The sequence below is a fragment of the Chrysochloris asiatica genome, unplaced genomic scaffold (assembly GCF_000296735.1).
Source record: "Chrysochloris asiatica unplaced genomic scaffold, ChrAsi1.0 scaffold00020, whole genome shotgun sequence".
Classification (NCBI taxonomy): Eukaryota; Metazoa; Chordata; class Mammalia; order Afrosoricida; family Chrysochloridae; genus Chrysochloris; species Chrysochloris asiatica.
The window spans coordinates 12,909,901-12,929,204 of NW_006408538.1; the positions used below are offsets into that span (position 1 = coordinate 12,909,901).

A 19,304-nucleotide genomic window follows, 5' to 3' on the forward strand; every position below is an offset into this window, starting at 1 on the left:
CCAGCGAATCTTGTCTGAAAGCAGAAATACCAGAAAGACGTTTAACTGTGTTTCATTAACTAAACAGAGGCACTCAACTGTGTGGATAACATTGCATAGAATAAGAGTCCTTAGAACAGAACAAGGGGATACTTCTTAGTTTAAAATGAGGAAAGGTGTACACCTGGCTTATATCCTTTTGCCACACTCATTCAGTCTGTATGCTGAGCCAATAGTCCTAGGAGCTGGGTTAAATGAAGAAGGATGAGCCATCAGCTTTGGAGGAAGACTCACTAGCAATCTGTATGCAGATTATACAACCTTGCTTGCTGAAAGTGAAGAGGGGCTTCAAGGCACTTACTGATGAAAATCAAAGACATTAATTTTTCTGGAGTTTAGGAGTATGAACTTAAGGTGTTTACAAGGTTAATTTCTTTCGAGGGCTCTGAGGAGACAATCCTTGCCTCCCTCGTAGCTACTGGTAATTTTGGTGATTTTGGAGTTCCTTGCTTGTATACATATCACTCCATTCTCCACCTCCATCTTCATATGTCCTTCCTCTCTGTGTATCTTCTCCTCTGTAAAGGCACCACTCAGATTGGATTGGTGGTGTTGTTAAGTGCTGTGGAGTTGGTTATGACTCATAGCAACCCTGTATAGGCTTTCTGAGGAGTGGCTGAGGAGCTTGAACCACCGACTTTGTGTTTCAGACTGACCTTGCAGTCCAACACATTATCAGACACTCCAGTTAACTGATAGCATCTTCACAGACCCTGCTTCTAAACAACTATATTCATAGGCAATGGGGATTGTTGTTGTGAAGTGCCTTTGAGTCACTTCTGATTCATAATGACCCTGTATAGGGTTTCCAAGGAGCAGCTGGTGAGTTTGAAGCATGACTTTGTGGTTCAAGTCGGGTTTCCAAGGCTTGTAAATCTTAGCAGGAGCAGAAAGCCTCATCATTCACCCATAGAGTGGCCAGTGGGCTCCAACTGCTGACCTTGTGGTTCACAGTCCAGTGCTTATCTGGGATTGTTGTTGTCAAGTGCCATTGAGTCAGTTCTGACTCATAGGAACCTTGTATATATAAAGTTTCCAAGGAGCGGCTAGTGAGCTGGAACCAATGACCTTGCGGTTCAAACTGACTTTGCAGTCCAGCGCATTAACCCACAGCACCACACTGGGACTCCGATGTTAAGTGCCATAGAGTCAGTTCCGATCCATAGTGACCCTGTATAGGGTTTCCGAGGAGCAGCTGGTAAGCGTGAACCATGACCTTGTAGTTCAAACCAACTTTGCAATCCAATGCATTAGCCCACAGTACCACACCAGGACTCTCTGGGATTAGGATGCTAAAATATCTTTTTGGAGAATATAAAGCTGTCTGTAATAGTGGACATTGCTTCACTGTGCCACTTAACATTCTGAAGTGCATACTCAATTTTCACGTTTCTCTGTGTTTCCAGTCCCTAGCCTTCCAGCTGTTTTACCTTAAGAGTTGGCTGCTATTGGTCTACAGAGAGGCTGACTTTGAAATAACACCCTTGAACACACAAAAAAGTCATCAGCTTCTACTTGTGTGCCTCAGTGACATTGATTACATTCTTTAAGTTGTGCAAACAATTTTTGCTCTTTTTCCAAAATGTAGCATTCCTTCATTGCACTGTATGAAAATGTCCCTTTTCTCCCCTCCTCAGTATTTCATCTTTTTATGTTCGCTAACCCTGCTAGCCCAACAGCCAGTATGCTTATGCCACAAAAAACAGACAGGAGTTAAGTAGTCTTTCTGAAACCCATTTAGCCATCTCAGTCTTCGAGGCTGGAAGATGGAGCTTTCTACCTGAATTAATAGAGTAACGTAAATGGCTAGCCCTGGTCTCACAACCAGAGGTGGTGGTGAATAGATTAGGTTACTCAGTGAGAGAAATCCCAAATTCTTAGACCCACAGTTAACATGTTCCTTGCAGCCTGAGTCTGGGTACCAGGCGACACACAATCCCTTAGCCACAGTTCTAGACCTCTGAAAGGTAACTCTTTTCTTTTTCGCTTTTCCTAATCCTTAGGTGATAAAACTTGACCCTGACTTACATGAGCTTAGTTTATGTTACACTGTTGTTATTGTTGTTGTTGTTGTTAGTTACCATTGAGTTGGCTCTGCCCCCACGTACATGGATGAGACACTGCCTGACCCCACCTTATCTCCATGAACATTGGCCTGCTCAAGTCCATTCCTGTGGTCACTGTGTCGACCAACTCATTGAAGACTTCCCTGAACACAAGACCACCTGCTAACATTTGGTCTCTCCTGATGATGTGTTCAAGGTCACAGTTTTCTGCTGTGACCCATAGGGTTATCATTGGTTAAGTTTCAAAAAGGGACTTCCAGACCTTTTTTCTCGGTCTGTTTTACACTGGTAGCTCTGCTGAAACCTTGGGGGGCCCTGCTGGTTATTTGAAATATTGGGGCACAGCTGGGACAGTATGACAAACTGGCAGATGGGTGGTGGAGAAGTTGTGCTTCAGAACTATTAATGTGCCTGCTTGAAGTGCTACCTTGGGTACCCCGGGAGTATTCTGTAATGTATTGAACGTGTGCACGTGCGTCACATTAGGTCTCTGCTGCAATCCTCTAGTCTGCCTATTCCTGAGGGTTTCAAATAAGACACCAGCAGGTGGGTGTAAGATGGAAGGATAGCAGGGGAAGCCGGTTTTCTCCAGTACCTTGCCCTGCTTACTGATCACCACAGGCCAGGTTTTGTTAAGAACAATTCCAGTGGGAACAAGTCTCAACAACATCAAAGTGTAAAGTAAAAAAAGAAAAATTCAAGGAGATGACAAACCCCCAAGTTGCATCAACGTTCCCTCCGGTTCCAATCTCATCTTTCAGTTACTGTTGTCCTTTTGATCCCATTAAGGTAGTTCTTAGACGAGCACAGAGCTCAAGGCAGGCCTTTTTACTAGTCCTGCTGTGGCAGTGTAGGGTAAGCCATCAGGGCCCCATTAATTTATTTTGCCCATTTATTTTCTGATTATATATTTTCTTTTTTTAAGTTTTTATTGTGAGGTTTACATGGGAGAACATCAGCTTTAAACTCATCCTATTATATTTCGTTTGATTTCAATGATTACAGTCATCTCCATGCATCATCATATAACCCCAAAGGGTGCACCACAGGCCCACTCCCCCCACCCCTGGCCGCCAGCACATAGCCCTTTACCCACCCTGAGTCCAGTGATCCCAGCCGCTCCATCTATCCACGTCATCTTCTCTGTCTCCATCCCTGGTGTCACTGCCTCTCTGGGTAAGGTGTTGCTCTCCGTTCTTCTCAGTTGAAGGTCCCAGGGACCTCCGCTCCTGGGCTGCAAAATCAATCACTCCCCTTTTTTTGTTAAAAGACATCTACCTCTATATTTCCTAGCCTCACAGACCTGATGGCAGTTATTCACTATTGTACCACAAGAGTCTTATCCCCATTTCCTTTCGCCAGCCTGGTCCCAATGGATTGGAAATCCTTCAGTGGTTATTCTATCTTCCCCCACCCCATCTGAAACTAGGCTCCCTCTTGAAAGCTTGTAAGCCAGTCACTTCTTGTCTTTATAGGCACCCCATTTTGGGTAGCCTTTCTTCTTGTGCATCTTGCTCTTCTGTTTTCTGTGTTTGTGTCTGGAAGCTTGAGTCTCATTGCTCTGTAATTTCTTATTTATTTTAGCACACCCTTCTAGATACAAGGAGACCCCACTCACAGGACACCAACAGCTGTGAGCACAATAGCCAACACTGTAGTTTAGGAGCATTCTTTGGTCTGAATGGTGATGGAGTAACTGCCTATGTGTCCAAGCCAGTACCAAACGTTTTCTCTTATTGCTGCTTGGCTGCCTCCTTAGACGCTCTCTTCCATCCCTGGTTGCTTGGCCGCAGGCCTCTCCCTTGGTTTTTTCCCCTTGGGCTGCTGGTCAGAACAGGCCCTGACTGCCAAGGGAACTACTCAGTGATGTACAAGTCTTTGCTCATTGCTCTCTCTCTGAATATGATGCCCCACTCTCTCTTTACAGCCTACTTCCCAGGCCCTGTAGTCTCACCTACCAGCTGGCAGGGAGGCTCAACACCTCCCTGTGTCTCAGATTCCTCATCTGTGAAATGGGGATAATGATAGGGTGTAATGAGGATAAAATAAGTTCATGCGTGTGAAAAACTTGGAGAGATGTCGGCATATAGGAAGGGCTGTAACTACTTATTGTTAGCCAGACCCTATAGCGCTTTGGAGTCCTGGTATAGCACTGTAGGATAAGCACTGGACTGCAAGGATGTTTTGAACTGCATAATCAGTGGTTCAAAGCTACCAGATGCACCTCGGAAATCCTATGCAGGTTCTCTATGAGTCGGAACCAACTCGACAGCACTTAACAACATTGACAAGAACATAGCACTTTACCTATTTGAAAACATCTCTTCCGTATTGTTGTTGTGTTAAGTGCTGTCTAGCTTATTCCAACCCATAGAGAACCTTGTATAGGTTTTCTGAGGAATGGTTGGTGGGTTTGAATCACTGGCCTTGGGGTTAGCAGTCCAGTGCTTATTTTACAGTACCACACCAGGACTCTATTTCCTATAAATAGACCATATCATGGTCCACATTAAGCAGACAAGCCCAGGGCGCAGAAAGGTGAAGAGTGCAGTAGGTGGGAGAGCTGGGTCGAGCGGTCTGGCTTCACTGTGGCTTGCTCAGAGCCCGTCCCTACAGGTGCTGGGGTGGTGGCAGGGCTGCTCAGCCTCCGAAGATGCTCTCCTGCTAGGAATCTTGGCAAGTCTGGCCCAGGTGGACCTGCCTGGTCCTGTTGGGAGTGGGAACAATGAGAACTGTGTTTTTAATGAGGCCAGAAGTCTCTCTGTGCCCCTGTTGATGGGCGGGCGGGGTGCTCGGGTCCCAGCAGCATCCTTGGCTCTGGGGCAGACTCTGACTGGAACAGTTCTGGGTGTTCCAGCTAGGCTCACACAGAGGGGACCTGCCTCTCTGATGTGCCCAGCCCTGGGCTCATTGGGGCCAGAATCTGCTAGAGGCATGGCTTCCAGTACCATACCTTGCTGGCCCTCAGCCGAGCCTTCCCGATGTGGTCAGGCCTCAGAATGACTGCTTTAGCCACAGAGCCTACCTCCTCACATCACACACCTTACCAGGGATGCAAGAAGCACAATTTGGCCAGAGCAGTGGATGAGTAGATTGGCTTAAGCTACTCAGAGCCCACCGTTGGGATTTAGGGAGAAGTAATTAGGAGTTCTGTTGTGGCGCTGTGGGTTAATGCGCCAGACTGCAAAGCCATTTGAACACAAGGTCAGCGGTTCAAACTCACCAGCTGCTCCTTGGAAACCCTGTACAGGGTCGCTATGGATCGGAATCGACTCGATGGCACTCAACAACAACAACAAATTAGGGGAAGACTGGGTTCCCCAAAGCAAATTCTTAACCCTTTTGATTGGAGAAAAAATTCATTGCCAGGGAAATGACCCAGCGAATGCCTAATTGTGGCCCCACAGGGGGAAGACACTGTCTTTTCAGAGCTGGGAAATGGCAGTGTGTACAGCATTATTGTCCCTCCCAAGGGGTTGGGACCTCTCTGATGGCTGATGGGTCCGAAAGCCCGTAAAAAATACAGCGCCGAGTTCTGTTTAACTGTCAGCGATGATCGTATTCATATTCTGCTTATTTCTCTCTGGGGACTTTCTCCGTCTAGATCTCCAGTTGCCCTCACCTCACAGCCTTCCCTGCCTGCTTCTGCCCTCCAAGGCTCTGGTGTGCTGTCTGGATTATCTACCCTACCTGGAACAGGCACCGGCCCCTCTGTGCCCCTGTGGGGCAGCCACACATTCCTGGTCTGGTCTTCTCGTGACACTGTCCCCCCTGTGACTCTGCCATGCTCCTGGTCCCGGGGACTAGGGAGAACCTGACAAATGCCTGGTGTGCTTGTCCCTGCAGGTTCGAGAAGATGGTCAGTGGCATGTACATGGGGGAGCTAGTTCGACTGATCCTGGTTAAGATGGCCAAGGAGGGCCTCTTATTTGAAGGGCGGATCACCCCAGAACTGCTTACCAAAGGGAAGTTCAACACCAGTGATGTGTCAGCCATTGAAAAGTAGGTACCACTCCCTACTTGGGGCTTTCTGGGGTGGTTATGGGGGCTAAGATCAATATAGTGGTGGTGGTGGTGATGTGCCGAGGAGTCGGTTCTGACTCATAGCGACTCTATATAGGGTTTCTAAGGCTGTAAATCTTTACGGGAGTAGAAAGCCTCATCTTTTTCCCGTGGAATGGCTGGTAGATTTAAACTGCTGACCTTTTGGCTATCATCAGCTCAGCTCGTAATCTACTACATTACCAGAGCTCCTTGATCAATACAGTAGATCCCTAGTAATTACCTCATGAGTACTGGTTCAGTGGACTGGCCCCTGAAGAATCAGTTCCAACTTACAGCCACTCTATAGGGTTTCTGAGGAGCAGATGGTGGGTTGGAACTGTTGACCCTTATGGTTAACAGTCCAGTGCTAATCCTATAGTGCACAGCAGGACTCCCAAGAGTGTGTATGTATATTGTAATAAAGGCGATCTCAAAAAAAAAAAAACCCCAAAACTTACAACACATAATCCTACAAGGGCAGATTTTTGAATCATTCTCTTTAAATCAGGACCAAGATGATATAGCTAGTTCCCATGGGCTCCTGGTGTGGTGCTGAAGGCAGTTTCAACTCACCAGTGACTCCTTGGAAACGCTATACAGGGTCGCTCTGAGTTAACACTTAACAATGACAGCAGTTCGGCATGGCACTAGAAGTCTTAACAATTATTAAGAATAAAAAAGATATTAAAGGCATGTTGTTGTTAAGTGCTGTGAAGGCATAAAACATTTAAAAAGAGGAAACAGAATTGTCATTTTTTCAGGGGATAGTGATTTTTACACAACACCCCCAAGAAACCACAGACAAGTAGATAGAAGGAACAGAGGACTGCAAGATGTCTAGCCTTAAGATACAAAAGTCAGTTGTTTTTCTTCATATAGGTGCTAATTACAATGTGAGATTTTTTATTAAATAAAGGTTTTATTTTAGAACAGTTACGTTGTTGTGGCTAGTGCCGTGGAGTTGGTTCCGACTCATAGCGACCTGGCTTAGGGTTTTTGAGGCTGTAAATCTTCATGGGAGTAGAAAGCCTCATCTTTCTGCCATGGAATGGCTGGTGGGCTCAAACCACCACCTTTGTGGTTCGCAGTCCTGTGCTTATTGTATGGAGCCACGGCGCTTCCCAGAACAGTTACTGAGTAACAGAAAAGCTGTGACTACGGTTCAAAGAATTCCCTATATTCCTTACTCAATTTCCCCGACTGGTAATATCTAACATCTAAGGTACATAAAAATGTGTTGTATTTGTGTGTGTATGTGTGTACATGCAAAAAGTTCATGGAAAAATCCCATTATCTTTTAATTCTGTTTCTCCATGAACTTTTTGAAGCCTTCTTGTGTGTAGTATATACCAGGAGCCCTGGTGGGGCTATAAGATAAGACTTGAACTGCTAACCACAAGGTCGGTGGTTCAAACCCTCAGTCACTCCTTGGGAGAAAGATGAGGCCTTCTGCTCCTGTAAACACAGCCTCGGAAACCCTATAGAGGGTCTCTATGAGTCAGCATTGACTCGTTGGCAGTCGGTTGTGTGTATATATATGTATATTTTTAAAGGCATCATTTATAATAGAAACAGAATTATGAAGTACCTCAGAATGAATGAATCTAACAGATGATACATAAAACCTGTTTTTGTTTTTTTGTTAAGTGCCATTGAGTCAGTTCTTATTCATAGTGACCCTGTATAGGGTTTCCAAGGAGCAGCAGGTGGGTTTGAAAAGCCAACCTTGTGGTTTGCAGTCTAGTGCTGATCCTACAGTACCACACCAAAAATTCAAACCTACATGTAGAAAATTTAAGTACCTCACAGATTCTAAGAGTGAGAGATTCCCTTGAGCCTCCTGGGCACTGAGCCATAGAGTGGAGCCAACTGGTTTTCCAAGTCTCTCAGAAGCTGTGTGGCTTAGAACAATGCTCCATGCACCTGACATGTTAGAACCCTATGCTTGGCATTTCTTATACAAAGGAACCTACTCACACTCTTCTGTTTGACTGTCTTGGTCCCCCTCACCTTTGAACCTCAGTGATGCAGTTCCTATGTAGTACTGACCTCTAATCTCACAGGAATAAGGAAGGCCTCCACAATGCCAAAGAAATCCTGACCCGTCTGGGTGTGGAGCCATCTGATGATGACTGCATCTCAGTCCAGCACGTGTGCACCATTGTCTCATTCCGCTCAGCCAACCTGGTGGCTGCCACGCTGAGCGCCATCTTGACCCGCCTTCGTGATAACAAGAACACTCCCAGGCTGCGGACCACGGTTGGTGTCGACGGGTCTCTTTACAAGACGCACCCACAGTGAGTCTGCCCTTTGCTATAATTGGCACTCGGTACCCATCTGGGCCTAAAGACCTTCTCCAGAGACCAGACTTTTGCACTCAGCATTTTTGGCAGACAGACTCATATGTCGTTCATATGTAGTACTGGGCAGAAAGAGCAGATGGCATTTGAGCCAGATAACCAGTAAGATGCAGCCAGCTAGCCTCAGAGGGGAGCTCTGGTCATTCTCACACCAGTTCCAGTCGTTCCTTTGCTGTCATTCTGAATGAAGAAATGTGTGTTACCCACTTGGGAAGCATCTGGCCCTCAGCTGATTCTGTGAGGGCCTCTGCTCTTCACTGCTCTCTCCTCATCTCAGAGGTCTTCTGAAAGACTTTTGGATCTGCCACAAGTGCTGGCTGGAATATGTCAGGATCTTAAATTTCCTTGCTTGTTCACCAATCATCAGTGACCTTCATCTTCTTTTTAGTTTAAGTCAAGGGTGTCGTGCCCACCTTCTTGTATTTGAAATTTCTCATGAGTATCCCCCAGAGCCTTCGCCATTACTTTTTTTAAATAAATGGACAACTTGTTGGTGTTTCACATCAGAGAGCCAAAAACAAATCAAGTTGTTAAGCATTCTGTAGATTTTGGGCAAGATAGCCCAGAGATTTGCAACATCACATTTTTTTAAAAACAATGATAACTTTGAGTAAGTTCTTATTTCAGAAGTAGTATATTTAATATGGAGACATCAGATAGTTCAAAACATTACAAAGAGAATAGAAGTTATTCTTCCTCCCAGTCTGTGGTGTGCACCGCAGATCATTTCCCTGTTTTTTGACAGGTGGCCTTCTGTACTTAGGGCACACCCCCACAACCTTTGAGGACATATTCTGTGTTACACTAAGTTCTGTCAGAAAGTCCACTAAGAAATACCCAGACTCTTGGGGGAGGGTGGATAAGCCCAAGTCAATATAAAAAACCAAAGCAATTATTTATGGGGCCCTCTAGTTACTAATCTAAGAGTCATAATTAACTCGTTTAGTTCCCACCTCATCACTCTCAGCCAGACACTGTCATCTCCATTCACTCCAAGGTTGAGGAGCAAGCTCAAGGTCACCTGACTTGCACGTGGCAGGCCTCTCACTTGTGGAAGACAGTCCTTGCATTTCTGTATTTGACACACTCACGTAATAATGGTGACTGTGGATAATTTCCCATTTCCTAGTCCTGCATTTACTAACTTTTTTTACGGTGTATATAAATAACTTGTGTAATGAAAAAGTAAATGTGAAAACTGGGATTAAAGTGTAGTTCCTGGCAGATGGCTCAGTCCAACTCTTGTGACCTGCCTGTCCGTTCCCCCCGCAGGTATTCCCGGCGTTTCCACAAGACTCTGAGGCGCTTGGTGCCTGACTCTGATGTGCGCTTTCTGCTGTCAGAGAGCGGCAGTGGCAAGGGAGCCGCTATGGTGACCGCAGTGGCTTACCGCCTGGCGGAGCAGCACCGACAGATCGATGAGACCTTGGCTCACTTCCGCCTCACCAAGGAGACGCTGATGGAGGTGAAGAAGCGGATGCGGGCCGAGATGGAGTTTGGGCTGAAGAAGGCGACGAATGAGAAGGCCACAGTCAAGATGCTGCCTTCCTTTGTCCTGAGCACTCCGGATGGGTCTGGTGAGGACGTCCCCCCATGCTCACACTAATGGCCCAGTCGCAGTGCACTGGGGGCGGTTGGGTTCTCTAATGGATGAGTTTGCGCCTGGGAGGTATGATTTTGGTAAACGCTAAAAACTAACTCAAGCGTCTGTTACGTTTTTACCACTGAGTTGCCCTGGTTGGGCCTACCAGCCATTCTCTGAATCAGAAACCAGTTCCAGTTTTTACCAAACAGACTCGGACTCAAGACAACCCCATGCATGTCAGAGTTGAGCTGTATGTGCAGCACGGTGTTTTCAGTGACCGATTTTTCAGAAGTAGATCATTTGGCCTATCTTTCGAGGCTCCTCTGGGTCAACTTAAACCTCTAATGTTTTTGTTAGCAGCCGAGCACGTTAACCATTTGTACCAAATGAGAAAGTGTTAGCTGGGCAGATCCTGTAGCACTGAGATTGTTTTAGGCTCTCTTAGGTACATGATAAACCAGAAAATGATAGATGCCCAATATCTGGAACCAAGAGGAGGGAAGGCATTTAATCCAGTCCTTTCCTAGGTGTTGTATATGAGGCAGTCAAGGGTCCGAACACTTGCACACCCAGACAGAGTGGAGAACAGAATCCAGTTGTTAATACTCACCTGGCTGGTTCTTGTTGGAGCTGAGGACCATAGGGAATCTGGAAGGTTTCTTGCATTGGTCCGTGAAGAAATGTGTGTTCTTGATATCAGTATGTTTGATGTGCGAGTTATCTATTATTGCATTATAAATACCTCTCCCTCTAACTCAGTGGCTTGGCTTAAAACAGCAACCACTGACTATTGTTTACAAGCCCATGGGTTAATGGGATGAGTCTGCTTACCTGACCCAACTCCAGCTGATCTCCACTGGACTCACTGTTGCTGGCTGGGAGACTCTTTCACGTGTCTGGCCACCCAGCCATCCACCGAGCTGCTCATGTGATGGCACAAGTGTAAGAGAGCGTGGAGGTGGCAAAGCCACTGGGCTGCTTGGACTGAGGAGCTCAACATCACTTCTGCTACACTGTGCTGGCCAAAGCTAGTCAGAAGGCTACCCCAGATTTAAGCGGGAGGCCCTAGATGCTACAATTGTTAATGGGCTTAGGTGCTCATGGGAAGCTTGGAGGTTTGAGTTCACCCAGAGACAGGCACATAAGAAAAATGGTCTGGCCTACTTATGAAAAATCAGCACTGAAAACCGTGTGGAGCTGTTTTACTCAGGCACATAGGATCCTGGAAGTTGTAGTCAGTGCCACAGCTACTGGTAAACTCCAGGCAGGGGAGAAGCGTTATTGTGTTGTTGTTAAGTGCTGTCTATGGTTCTGACCCATAGAGACCCCGTACAGGGTTTCCAAGGCTATAAATTTTTATGGGAGCAGAAAGCCTCATCTTTCTCCCACGGAGCGACTGTTAGTTTCGAATTGCTGACCTTGCAGTTTGCAGCCCGTTTCATAACCATTACGCTACCAGAGCTTCTTAAGGGGAGAAGTAGACATCATGTTTTCATGGGCGCACTGCAGAGAGGCGTGGAAGTAGAGAAGGGAATGAGGGTGGCTGTTTTCGCAAACATCCCCATACGGACATAAATGACTACTTCTCACATGCGACTTCCTAAAATCGGGTCTTCAGCAGCCAGAGGATTAACCGTGACAAATGGCCCATGCCTTTAGAGTGTCATTCAAGGACTAGAAGTGAAGTGTGTGGTGGTTAGTGGGGGCCTGCTGGCTGGGCAGTGTCAGCCCGGGGAGGGCTGGCCGTCTCTCCCTTGTACTTAGTGTTGGGGTTCTGACCCTGCAAGTCTTGAGTCTTGGGGTTCTTTGCTGCTGAGGCACTCAACTGTTTTTGACATTCGTCACATTCTTGTACCAACAGAAAATGGTGACTTCTTGGCCCTGGATCTCGGAGGAACGAATTTCCGCGTCCTGCTGGTGAAGATCCGTAGTGGGAAAAAGAGAACCGTGGAAATGCACAACAAGATCTATGCCATTCCCACTGAAATCATGCAGGGCACCGGGGAAGAGGTGAGGCGGGAAGAAGTGGGCGGTGCGTGTCTCACTCAGGTGACCAGTGGCCTCGGTGGTCCCCAGAACCACAAGGCCACACCTATGCACTTGGGTCCTTTGAGCCATGGTTGGCCTATGGCACTCAGGTGACTGTAGAGATCTGAGAAAGGAGCGTGCCTTCATGTGTCCAGGATATGTGTGCGTACATGCTCGTGTATGGAAGTCAATGTATGTGCACATGTCTGTATACATTAGTGTATGTGTGGGTGTAAAGGTGTGTGTGAAAGTGTGTTTAATTGTCCATATGAAACCAGAGAGAATATGGGTAATGCTTTGCTTTCTCCTAAAGCTGTTTGACCACATCGTCTCCTGCATCTCTGACTTTCTGGACTACATGGGAATCAAAGGCCCCAGAATGCCTCTGGGCTTCACATTTTCCTTCCCCTGCAAGCAGACAAGCTTAGATGCGGTGAGTACCTCTCGTCCCATCTCGTGCACTGGAGGGCCCTGGCCTTTTCCCCTCTGCTTCATCCCCAATGTGCCTGGGACAGCCACTGGTTTTCTTTGCTGCAATGTTGTAAGATGCTTGAACAAGGGTCTGCTCACCCCAATCCCCCATCCAGGGTCCTATTAGAGGATGGATCAAATGTTGAAAAGGAAGTCTGGGGTCAGGACTGGGTGCAGAGTTGAAGGGTGTGTAGTTGCTGACCCAGGGATCCACAGTCTCATGTGGACACCATACTCTTACACAGTAGCTTCTGCACCCCGCATTGAGGTGGAGGTGGAGGGGTAAATTCCAGACAGCAGAAGCCAGTTGTGCAGAATCATGGAGGCCAGGTGGAGCCTGTCCTGTTGAGAAAGCCCCAGGTAGCTATGTGTGTCATAGGTAGGGTGTGACCAGGGAGAAGGTCCTGGAGGTGACCTCATGAAGGTGGCCTCAGACCACACCAGTCCTTAGGGCAGGGTTTAAGGCATGTGAGTCAGCAGTTTTAGGAGAACAGGCCTGCCTCCTTAAGCTAGTTAATCCTGTCTCTGTTACACACCTTTAAGTCTCAGTAATTGGATCCATGTGAGCTTGGTTTTCAGTTTTCACAGTCAGGGTGACTTTTGAAAGCAGTTCAAGCATGTCTTTTAACCTTCTGTACCTTAGTTTCTCCATCTGTACAATGGGGTTGTAACCAGGTGGTATAAGGACAGCAGGAGGCAGTAGGCCTGCAGAGGACTATGGCTCTTGGGGTCTTAGTGGTCTGTGCCTTGCTGTAGGCCCTCAGCAGATGCAGTCTCAGAAGGGAGGGTGTGGTGTTTTGTGGTCTGTCTGAGAGGATTCATTTTACCGGACTCTACTGATACCATTCCAGGGTATCCTGATCACGTGGACAAAGGGTTTCACGGCGACTGACTGTGTGGGCCATGATGTAGCTACCTTACTAAGGGATGCGATAAAAAGGAGAGAGGTAACTATCAAAAAAACGTTTAAAAAATGTTTTGTTTTCAAAGGGGGGCTGTTCTAAAAGTTGTATTTATTTGTTGTAAAGAACTCAAGGAATCCAGAAATATGACCTAGGTGTAATACAACATTCACATTCACCTACCAGTGATAAGCCAGCGGTTACATTTTTGTCATGTTAAAGAATCATTTTCCTTTTTTTTTAAGAAACATGAACTCTTGGCAAATTGAGAAAGGAAATGGGGAAGAAGAAAAGGCTCACTTTTTGGTTGAGCAGTCGATAGGGTTATAAGAACACTAGTGAGGTCCGCATACTGTAGAACGGTCAACTGCTCAAGATCGAAAGGGCAACATTTACCCAAGGACAAAGTTCAGAAGGGTGGGGAAAGAAGGAGGGATGGACACAAGAAACCCACAGGGGACGTGGGATGGGTGATATTACACCGAGGAGGTGACAGTCAGTGAGATGAAATGAACTGTGCGATTTGTTGAAAGTACACTGATGGTCTACTCTGTCAACCGTCATACAATTCATGATTAAAAGGTAAAAAAACGTCCAACTCATAATGACCCAGTGTAGGACTTCTAAGACTTTAACTCTTTAAGGAAGCAGACAGCTTCATCTGTCCTCCTGCGGGGCAGCTGGTGGCTTTGAGCTGCTTATCTTGAGATCAGCAGCCCACCGCAGGCCACAGTGCCACCAGGGGCTCCTTGAAAGAGAAGAGCAATCCCTGGCAGCCCGCCTTTTAGATGATGGAACAGCTAGGAGCTGGCCTTGTTTTCCTGCTTCGCAGTGAAACCAGGATGGATTAAGACCTTCCACGATCCTGTCAGAACTCCAAACATTGTACCAACATCCCTCTCCTGGCTAATCCCAAAGAGTGCTGCTGCTTTACCAATTACAGCTTCAGCCTTCCTTCATTCCTCTGGCTTCTAGAAAAGGTTTATTAAGATACTCAATCATGTATAATTACCCCTGCTCCCTGACAGCACCCAATCTAGAACAAAGCCAAGTTCCCCAGATCAACAACACAGGCCCAAACCCTGAATTCTACCAGTATGTACTTTTTGATTGAGGTGCTCCAGAGTGTGCCCCCTGGTGTTTATTCTTTCACACTACAATGAGTCAGCAACAGCTTTGTTCACCTCCAGAATCTGGCCTCATTTCCTTCTGCGCATAAGGGCGCCATGAGTCGGTACAGACTCATGGCATCTAACAACAACAACAACAGGTGTGTTTCTGGTGGTTAAGCTGGAGGACATTAATAAGCACAAAGTGAAAATGCTACAGGTTTTATTCAATTCTTTCATTAATGCGGGAACCCGTAGGAAGTGAAACAAGTCAGTTCAAAGGACAGTACAAAGAGCAGAGAAATACAAAGGGGGTTTCAAAAAGTTCTTGGAACAATGGATTTAAAAGCTAATGGAATTTCTGCACCAACATTTTCAAGGCCCCCCACCCATGTATACGTAGAGGTATTGTGTGGTGAAAGGAATGTATTTGAGATTAATTGGCTAGAAGGGGACCATCAACTGAGACTCTACCTGGCACAATGTATTTGCATCCTTATAGATGAGAATAACATTATTATCAGTTACCTACAACTTTAAAAATTGTAAAATAACTCAAAAACAATGAAAGGCATATAACCCCAAGGCTTAGAGAACCTGGAAGGGTGAGCCAAACAAGATTGAGTTTTTCATTGTAAAGATTCCTGTGTCCATGTTTGTTCATTTATCTGCTTAACCTGTGTACTATATTGTGGTTGTTGTTAAGTACCGTTGAGTTGGTTCCAACTCACAGCGACCCTGGATAAGGTTTCTGAGGCTTTGAATCTTCACAAGAGCAGAAACCCTCCTCTTCTCCCATGGACGGCTGGTGGCCTCAAGCCCTGGACCTTGTGGTTTGCAGTCCAGTGCTTATCGTATGGAGCTACCATGCTCCTATGTACTACATTATAACTTGCTTTTTAATTTAACGATATGGACATTTTTTTCTTGACACTCAGTGCCTGTATAAGCAGTATTTTTCCTGTCTGCACAAGATTGTACTATATGTCTGAACCGTGGTTTCCACAGTCCCTGTGGGTCTTGAAAACCCCCTGTCATTTATCCTGTAGCGACCCTGTAGGGCGGAGTAGAACTGCTCTATAGGGTTTCTGAGACTTTCAAGGGGCAGCCTCATCTTTCTCCAATGGAGTAGCTGGTGGGTTTGAACTACCAACCCAGTGTTTAACACACAGTGCCACAGGGCACCTTTACCTCTCATGTGGTGCCATATAGGGTAAGCACTGGATGGTAAGGTTGGTGTGAACCACAAAGTTGGCAGTTCAAACTCACCATCTGCTCCTTGGAAGCCCTTTACAGGGTCACTGTGACTGGGAACCTACTTGATGGCATTTAACAACAACAACAGAAGCAGCTGTTGCAAATCTTGCTGCATTTTGTATCCTTGTGCATGTGCCCTTATGTCCCTGCATGGCCATTTCTGAAGAACAGATTCTGATTTTTCATGGATTTGCTATTTCTATGTTACCCTCTGAACCCTGTGACTATTGTCCCTTGATTGTTCTCCATTCGATGATTTCTTGATGGCTGCTACTCTGATTTTTGCTCTTAAGTGCCGTGGAGTCGGTTCCAACTCATAGAGACACTGTATAGGGTTTTAAAGGAGCAGCTGGTGGATTTGAACTGCTGATCTTGTGGTTCGCAGTCCAGTGCTGATCCTACAGCACCACACCAGGAATCCACACCATCTGTAAAATGGGTAGAATACTTCCTCCTCCTTAGATCTCAGTTTTCAGATTCATTATCACTAGTAAGCATTAATCAGTGAAAGGAGCATTGAATAATGTTTTGTGGGTGGTAAAGAAACCATCTTGAGTTCTATACCAGTGGTTTCCTGACTGGTGTGCAGCAGTGAGCCCCCAGGATTCGAGCTGGGCAGAGCTGCCCCTCCCTTAAACCTGTGTTTTCTTTCTTTTCAAAGGAATTTGACTTGGACGTGGTAGCTGTGGTCAATGACACAGTGGGTACCATGATGACCTGTGCGTATGAGGAACCCACCTGTGAGGTTGGACTCATTGTAGGTGAGTGTCTAGAAGTTGTCTCTGTCTCTGGAGAATGGAAAGCAGGTTTTCTTCCCTTGGGAAAGAAAGAAACCCTCAGTGTGTGCTGGCGTCACTTCCGTTCCCTCACCGCCTCTGGGCAGGATCTAGTCCTGGACCAAGGCTGCAGGGCTGTCCATGTGCTTTAACTTGTGGGTGGGATTCTATGATCAGATTGTCAAAAACTTTTCTCTAGGAAAAAGGTTCCAGGTGCGTCACGCCATTTGGGTAGATGGGGTGGGGGTGGAGGTGCCTGAAGCTGGCCTGGTCAATGGGGCAGCTCAGTTTGGGCTTGCATGGAGGGGCTCAGGGAATGAGTCAGACCGAGAAGGAAGTTCTCTCCTGACAGTCTTTGAAGTGCCCAAGGGTCAAAGAGCGTGATCTTGGACGCCATTTTGTATTAACAGTCTCTATCTGTGATGTAGGTCTCATAAGAGTTACTTGTTGGCTCTACGGTCTTTCTTTTGTATTCTGCACACATTCAGGGATTTGGGTCTAGAACACATATAATTCCTAAAGCATACTGCTTTAGGCTGTGAGGAAACCATTTGTCTAGTTCATCTTGTTCCTGGTGTCAGAGGATGCTGGGAATAGGCCCTAGTTTCTCACCAACGTCTGCAGACGCTACCCGGAGAAGGAAGGGCATTGTCACCCCTGTTGAAGGTCAAGGGATGGTGATGGAGCGCCAGCAAACGAGGTTAGGCCAGAAAGACCATCTCCTTGTTAAACCATATTTGGCCTATGTTGGAATTCTCAAAGCTGGGGAGCAACTCCAAGCAGAAAATTGTTTGGTGCCTGGCTTAGGGAATGTTTTGTTTTCATCTTTTCTTTTGCAAACCTCACTCCACCCAGCCCCTCCCAGTGAAGGAGCTTAGGTGTAAAATGCAAAGCTGGGATGACACAGCACATCTCCTCCTCCCCCAGGCCTGCTCTACAGCACGAGTCACCGTGGCTGGCACCAGCTTTGAGGGAGCCTCTTCAGCCGCACAAAAGTGGGTTCAACCACTTTTCCCTTCCTCCATCCATGAATCTCTTTGCTCAGAAGTCCTATGGACAAGAAATAGGATTTCCATGTCTGGCCATTCTGGGGGCCTCTTCTCTCTCTGTTGTATACTTAGAGTGAAAAGGAGCAGAGAGGACAAAAATGGAAAAATCCAAATTCTGTCTGAGTTTCTTCTATGATGATGGAAATGTCCCAAAGCCTGTGTAGCTCTGTCCCACCCAGGATGGGTCACCGGTGCTCTCTGTCTTGGTTCCAGAGTGTGGTCGGTGGGCCAAGGGGCTTGTTAGAAATACAGGGTCTTAGGCCCCACCCCAGACCTCCCGAGTCAGGATCTGCATCCCCAGGTGATTCATGTGTGTGTTAAAATTATCTGTGTGTGGGACTCTGTTTATTTGTTTGGTTTTAAATTTCTAGTTACTCACTGAGCCAAGTCCAATGATCACAAGCCTTGGAAATCATGGGAATTCAAACCATTATAAAACTTTGAGAATGCTTATTCTCAGTTTCTCTACTTAATTCTTCTTGGACATCACCCAGCTCTGGACCACACTTTGAATAGCCCTGGAAGCCGTATGTCATCTTGTGTGTGGGGACCATGTGTGGACAGACCCACACAGATGTTCGGTTTTCTTGGGGAAATCATCAGATTCCCAAAGAGAGCTATGACAGTCCAGCAAGAGGACTCATTGCCTTTGGAAGACACACTTGTTGTGCTTTGGACATTGTCTTGCCTGAAATCATGGTGAATTTATTTCAAAACATGCAAGAGAGTTTATTGAACAGGCCTAAGGCATAGTCCAAAGGAGTTCAGGTAGTGTAGTGGTTACGAATCGGGCTGTGAACCGCAAGGTCAGCAGTTTGAAATTACCAGCTGTTCCACGTGAGAAAGATGAGGCTTTCTGCTCCCGTAAAGATTTACAGCCTTGGAAACCCTGTACGGGGTCGCTATGAGTCGGAACTGACTCGACGGCACTTAACAACAACAACAAGGCATAGTCCATGGCCATCTTTAAAAAGATGTTTATGATTGTTTATGATAGTAACTAATAAATAGTTGCTTTCAAGTCAATTTTAATCCATGGCTGTCTTATGTATGCTAGAGTAGACTTGGGTTTCATTGGGTTTCATTGACTTTAATCGTTCAGAAGTAGATTGCTAAACCTTTCTCCCAAGACACCTCAGGGTGGGTTCAAACTGCCCACCTTGAGTTTAGTAGTCAACCACTTACCCATTTGCTCCACTTACAGACACCATAATCATAGACAATGCCAAGTATAGAATGTTTCTATGTATGTTGAGGACTGGACTCCTGGTGTAGCACTGTAGGGTCAGTACCAGACTGCGAACCACAAGGTCAGAAGTTCAAACCCACCAGCTACTCCTCGAAAACCATATATAGGATTGCCATGAGTCGGCACTTAATAACAGCAACATTGAGGGCTGATGGTGCTATAGGAGAACCACAAGGTTGGCAGTTCAAACCCACCAGCCACATCTTGGGAGAAAGATGAGGCTTTCTGCTCCTGCAGTGATTTGCAGCCTCAGAAACCCTACACAGGGTCACAGTGAACGAGTTGGAACTGATGGCACACACAGCAACCTTGTACATCCATGCAGATGTGGTAGTGGTATTGTTGGGAAGCGTGGGGTCAGTTCTCCTT

The 19,304-nt window shown here is 46.4% G+C and overlaps 1 protein-coding gene across 2 annotated transcripts in view; it reads left to right on the forward strand.

The window, feature by feature from the left end:
• Nucleotides 1–19,304, forward strand: part of HK1 (hexokinase 1) — an 89,711-nt gene that overhangs the window by 58,632 nt on the left and 11,775 nt on the right. For both annotated transcript variants that reach the window (XM_006835845.1, XM_006835844.1), the window contains 7 exons: nucleotides 5,952–6,107; nucleotides 8,213–8,446; nucleotides 9,782–10,086; nucleotides 11,956–12,104; nucleotides 12,436–12,555; nucleotides 13,445–13,540; nucleotides 16,523–16,622. In XM_006835845.1, coding sequence (XP_006835908.1) covers nucleotides 5,952–6,107; nucleotides 8,213–8,446; nucleotides 9,782–10,086; nucleotides 11,956–12,104; nucleotides 12,436–12,555; nucleotides 13,445–13,540; nucleotides 16,523–16,622 — 1,160 coding nt within the window. The remainder of the gene's footprint in view (nucleotides 1–5,951; nucleotides 6,108–8,212; nucleotides 8,447–9,781; nucleotides 10,087–11,955; nucleotides 12,105–12,435; nucleotides 12,556–13,444; nucleotides 13,541–16,522; nucleotides 16,623–19,304) is intronic.